The sequence below is a fragment of the Idiotropiscis lumnitzeri genome, chromosome 2 (genome assembly GCF_059441095.1).
Source record: "Idiotropiscis lumnitzeri isolate Australia: NSW breed Sydney's pygmy pipehorse chromosome 2, RoL_Ilum_1.0, whole genome shotgun sequence".
Lineage (NCBI taxonomy): Eukaryota > Metazoa > Chordata > Actinopteri > Syngnathiformes > Syngnathidae > Idiotropiscis > Idiotropiscis lumnitzeri.
The window spans coordinates 31193430-31198991 of record NC_142392.1 but is presented as its reverse complement, the minus strand read 5'-3'; the positions used below and the strand labels follow the sequence as shown (position 1 = coordinate 31198991).

Sequence of the window (5562 nt, the reverse complement as noted above, 5' to 3'; positions counted from 1 at the left end):
AACGCTCTGCTCAGATCGAAAAGGAGTCACTGGGTTTAGTGTTTGGATGTGGCAAATTTCACACGTATGGTTATGGACTGCCCACGTTCATAGCAGAGACTGATCATAAGCCACTGATTTCAATTAGGAAGAAAAATCTCAATGACATGACGCCCAGAATTCAACGCATGATGATGATATTGCAGCGCTATGATTTTGAGCTAATATACACGCCTGGAAAATACATAGTGCTTGCTGATGCGTTATCCCGAGCGCCGCACCCTAACAGTGACATCAAGGACTGCGTTACGGCGGAGGAGGCTGAGGCTCACATCATCACTTCAAGCCCTTTATACCGACAGGCAAATGGCCAGGCTGAGAAGGGAATGCAAATCATCAAGAGACTGCTAAGGAAGGCCAAGGATGATGCATCTGATCCTTACCTTGCCCTATTGAGTTACAGAGCTGCACCTCTGGAGTGGGGAGCTTCGCCTGCTGACCTACTCATGTGCCGTAAGCTTCGCACCACGCTTCCACAAATACCACAAGGACATGACCACAACATTTGGATTGAAAAGAAGAGAATGCTCAAACTCAAACAGAAAATTGCATATGACAGAGCTACAAAACATCTGGAACGTCTTTCTGAGAAAGACACTGTAAGGATCGAGGGACCTCATTTTTGGGACAGAAAAGTGACTGTCCTTATCGAAGCCGGACCGAGATCTTACATTGTGGAAACAAAGCATGGACAAAGAGTGAGGAGGAACAGGAGGAGTCTTCTGAAGTTTCCCAAGGACTGTAAGACATCTTCTGATAAGGCTGAGGCTGCAAAGCAGGTGGATACATCGAAGGAGCACAGACCTCAACCTCCAGCAACTTCTGGGATGACTGAACCTCTTCGAAGATCAGCAAGAGTTAGACGACAACCGGACAGGCTGATTGAAAATGTTTAATGTTGTGTTATTGTTGCTAAAATTGTTGTAGAGCTGCTTGTTGTCAGAAAAAAAAATGGGTAGATATTGAAAAGAAGTGAAAATAATTGCGAACAAAACAAAATTATTATAATAATAATTATAAAATAAAAAATGTTTATTAAAAAAAAGGCATAGGCATTGATTAACGTTTGAAAGGGAGATGTAATGATAGCCGTTATATCATTAGTCACTAGTGGGCAGTATTGCCTGACGTGTGTTTGGTTACCAGACGAACTCGTGTGTCTGCACATAGACGAGAATGCAAGTCAATAAATAAAGAGACACAAGCCTGCAGCATCACTGTACCAGCGTGACTTCTTAAGATAGAAGACGGAACATTACAGTAACCATTAAAAAAAACATAGTAACCATAAAATTGTTTTTTAAAAAAACGTATCGTAAACATACTAAAGCTGTTGCTTTATGTTATTTACAAAGAATTTTTGTTTAAAATCCCCCTGGCTCTTCTTTTTGTCTTTTCTATATTATGTACGTATTAATAACTGTGTTTGGTTTGCTAATGTTAATAAAGGTTTTTTTTTACAAAAAACGTATGAGTAAATATTTATCATCTCATCAATATTTGCACAACAGAGTACTGAGTTTCGAGATCCTCACTATAATGGTTCAAATTTATATTTCTTATCAATTTAAGTTAGTTAAGGGATATTTTATTGACAATCTAATATCGATCTACAAAGACAGAAAAAAAAATTGGTGGTGGGGGGGCGCGAATCTTTTTCTTCTTGGTAGGGGCGGGCGTGAAATAATTGAGAGGCACTGCGAGTATATGGCGACATTATATTCATGCAGCCCGAGTGAACCACAGCATTGTTGCGAGTTCGGTAGGAGAAACGGAAACGTCCCACTGCTGTTCTAGCAGCGGCTTCTCCGGGCATAGGCGGAAGTGAGCTGCCTCGCCAATGTGGCGTTATTTTAGTTATTTTGTAAAAAAAATTTATCAACCAAATTAAAATATTATATAAAATATATATTAAAATAGAACAGTCAGGGATAAAAACAAACACAGAGGCGATGAAAGATTTTTTTTTTTTTTTATTGCAAAGAAAGATATTTGAAAAATACGTGCTTAAAGCATGACGTCATTAGCAAGCGCGCAGCTTCCGAAGGACCTCGACCACATCCACCGAGCCGTCCACACCGGAACAAAAACACCCACCGCTAAATTCTTCTGATTTAGTGTGGAACTGACTGTAATTTTCTCACAGAATGTCCAGTGCTGCTCTAAAGGACTACGACATAATTCATTAAGTCTTTGTGTCCCGATAACCTCATCTTCGCGCGTTGATGCTTTTCGGCGTAGTTAGCTTAGCTTGTTAGCTAGCTAGCCGCTCACAAAAAGAGGCACATGACTCATCGTCAAGCAGAGATCAAGTGCGGATTTTTTGGAGTTATCATTTGAAAATGAGTGAAAGAACGACACCCAAGTACAAAGAGGAACTTTGTGGAATAAAAGAAGAGAACGAGCAACATCTTCAACTTCTGGACGAAGTTTGCAACCAGCCTCGTGTTGTGCCACTCAAAGCAGGTTTGTACCCGTCTTACTCTCATTTGCTTTGTAAATAACGACTTTCTATCGTTAAAAATATGGATCACAACATTAGGTTGTTTGGGGAAATGCGTCCAATGTTATTGCCGCTTTATTTTTAAATATTGCCTTTTACTTGTCGGTTTGCTGAACATTTGTTTATGCCTCATGAAATCAGTGCAGAAAATAAATGCCAAAGAATAACCAATATTGGGGGGTGAACTCCATGTTTTTCCCAGTATCAAATTTGAACTGATTATTTTCCATTTTCTGGTTTTTATATCTTGTTCAAGCAATTCCTTACGGAAGGAATTCTGCCCGACTCTAAAAAATGTCCACACTGCGGCGAAAACATCAATGGCGGTTGATCAATTTTAGTGGATAAAACACAAAATATTACGTTTTTTAAAAAAATCAAGTACATATTGGTCTTATTTATGAACTTTGTACTGGCTTGGTCGGGGTGAGAGTCAATTAACCTCGGGTGGCCCTGCACTGTTTTGTGCACATGTGCGTAGATTCACCCCATCCAAACATTTAAAATGCATTCTATGCATCCATCCAGGGTTGCTCGGATCTCATCAGTGAACAAGCGCATGCTGCAAGGAATGCATCTGCATCTTTGGCTTACTATGGGCTTAAAAAGTGAGAACATCACAACCCCCTTTTCTACCAACAAGCCCAGGAACATTTAGTTCCCAGAGTGAAAGCCAAAGATTTCTTCTCTCATGTGGCTTTTTATTGAAGCAGATTTGAATATGCAAACTCAAACAGAATGGACAGACTTTGACTTTATCACACCCGTCCACACGCTTCCTTTTGTTCTAACGGTTTCAGCTTCCACAACATCTTTGGGTCACACTTCTGCTCAACGGTTTTCCGTCGAACACGGTTCAAGACGTGCATCTGTTTTTGTGGCTTCCTGCTAAACTGCCAGCATAGACACTTCTGTTCCGACTGAATAAACGTTTTTCCGGTTTAAGAGGTCCATGTTTTTGTGACCTTCTATTAACCTGTAAGCATAGTTTTGAAACATGATGACATGACAAATTTAATTTCTTTAACACCGGGTCGCACGCATTGCTCCGTGTGCGGCAGGCACAAGTCATGTTGAAACAATATAAGACAAAGTCGCCACATGAGGTTTGACTTGACCAAACCAAATTTGTCTTTCTGTGTCATACAGACGTCAGTGAAACCGATCTCCGTTCTGTGAAAGAGGAGCCAGACTTGACTCACATTAAAAAGGAGGAGGAGATCAACAAGTCACCACTGAACGTTGTCCCTATAAAGAGTGAAGATGCAAACAAGGATGAGAGTGAGGACAACAGAGGGGCGGAGCCTCCAAGCAGCAGTTCAAGTTATCACGTGACAACAGAAGGTGACGAAGACCACTGGGCGCCATCACAAGCACATAATGAGGACACATTATCACGCTCTCCTGATGATGATGATGATGATGGGCAAGCCAAAGGTGAAAGGGCATGTCACACCGACTCATTAACTTCAAAGCTGTCTTTAAAACCGCACACAAGAACACACAGTGGAGAAAAACCATTTTCTTGCTCAGTTTGTGGAACATGCTTCGCCCAAAAGGGAAATTTAACAGAACACACAGCAACACATATTGGAGAAACCCCTTTTTCTTGCTCAGTTTGTGGTAAAAGCTTCTCCCAAAAGTCGCATTTAACAAGTCACACAAGATCACACAGTGGAGAAAAACCTTTTTCTTGCTCAGTTTGTGGTAAAACCTTTTCTCGAAAGTCACGATTAACAGAACATACAAGAACACACAGTGGAGAAAAACCTTTTTCCTGCTCAGTTTGTTGCAAAAGCTTCTCTCGAAAGTCACATTTAACAAATCACACAAGAACACACAGTGGAGAAAAACCTTTTTTCTGCTCAGTTTGTGGCAAAGGATTCTCTCAAAAATCAACTTTAACAAAACATAGAAGAACACACAGTGGTGAAAAACCTTTTTCCTGCTCAGTTTGCAGTAAAAGCTTTTCTCTAAAGTCACGATTAACAAGGCACACAAGAACACACAGTGGTGAAAAACCTTTTACCTGCTCAGTTTGCAGTAAAAGCTTTTCTCTAAAGTCACGATTAACAAGGCACACAAGAACACACAGTGGAGAAAAACCTTTTTCCTGCTTGGTTTGCGGTAAATGTTTCTCTCGAAAGTCTGATTTATTAAATCACACAAGAACGCACACTGGAGAAAAACCTTTTTCATGTTCCGTTTGTGGAAAATGCTTCTCTGACAACTCGGCTTTAACAAAACATAGAAAAACACACAGTGGTGAAAAACGTTTTTCCTGCTCCGTTTGTGGCAAGAATTTCTCTCAAAAGTCGCACTTAAAAAGCCACACAAGAACACACACTGGAGAAAAACCTTTTTCCTGCTCGGTTTGCGGTAAAAGCTTCTCTGAAAAGTCATATTTACGAATCCACACAAGAACACACAGTGGAGAAAAACCGTTTTCCTGCTCGGTTTGCGGTAAAAGCTTCTCTATAAAGTCACATTTACGGATCCACACAAGAACACACAGTGGAGACAAGCCATTCAGTTGCAGCGTTTGTGCTAAAAAATTCGCCACAAAACATAGTGCTGAGAGACACAATTGTGATGGCGAGAATAGCAGCGATCCTTGAAGCTTAAAAAAACACAAAAAAAAATGAAGGAACTGACTCCTCATGGTAGGATGTAAATGTGATTTTGAATAAAATATGATGTATTGAATTTTGCAAAGCTTTTTTATTGACACTAAGCCAATGTAATCATTGTCATAATAACCAATGTGTCTGAGTGATGATTTTTTTTGTGTTGACATCAAATATGTAAATGAAATTAATTGCCTTTGCCTGGAACAACATTTGTTAACGTTATGCTTTTCAGTTGTCTTTTTAATCGTACCTAATGGAAAAGGTGTGAGTAGAAACAGTGCTTATGAAATCGCTGCCTTCCACAATCATCTATAAAATCACTTGTTCCACTTGCTCAACTGGCCTTCATTACGCTGTGTGAAAAGGTGAAAAACAAAACTAGAAGTTTAA

The 5562-nt window shown here is 40.0% G+C and overlaps 1 protein-coding gene across 1 annotated transcript; it reads left to right on the top strand.

The window, feature by feature from the left end:
- The first annotated feature begins 2381 nt into the window (after window positions 1-2381).
- Window positions 2382-5358, top strand: LOC148342300 (uncharacterized). Its single transcript, XM_088288126.1, has 2 exons — window positions 2382-2505; window positions 3692-5358. The coding sequence occupies exons 1-2, from the start codon at window positions 2382-2384 to the stop codon at window positions 5158-5160; spliced, it is 1593 nt and encodes a 530-aa protein (XP_088144252.1). The 3' UTR covers window positions 5161-5358.
- The last annotated feature ends 204 nt before the right edge of the window (window positions 5359-5562 follow it).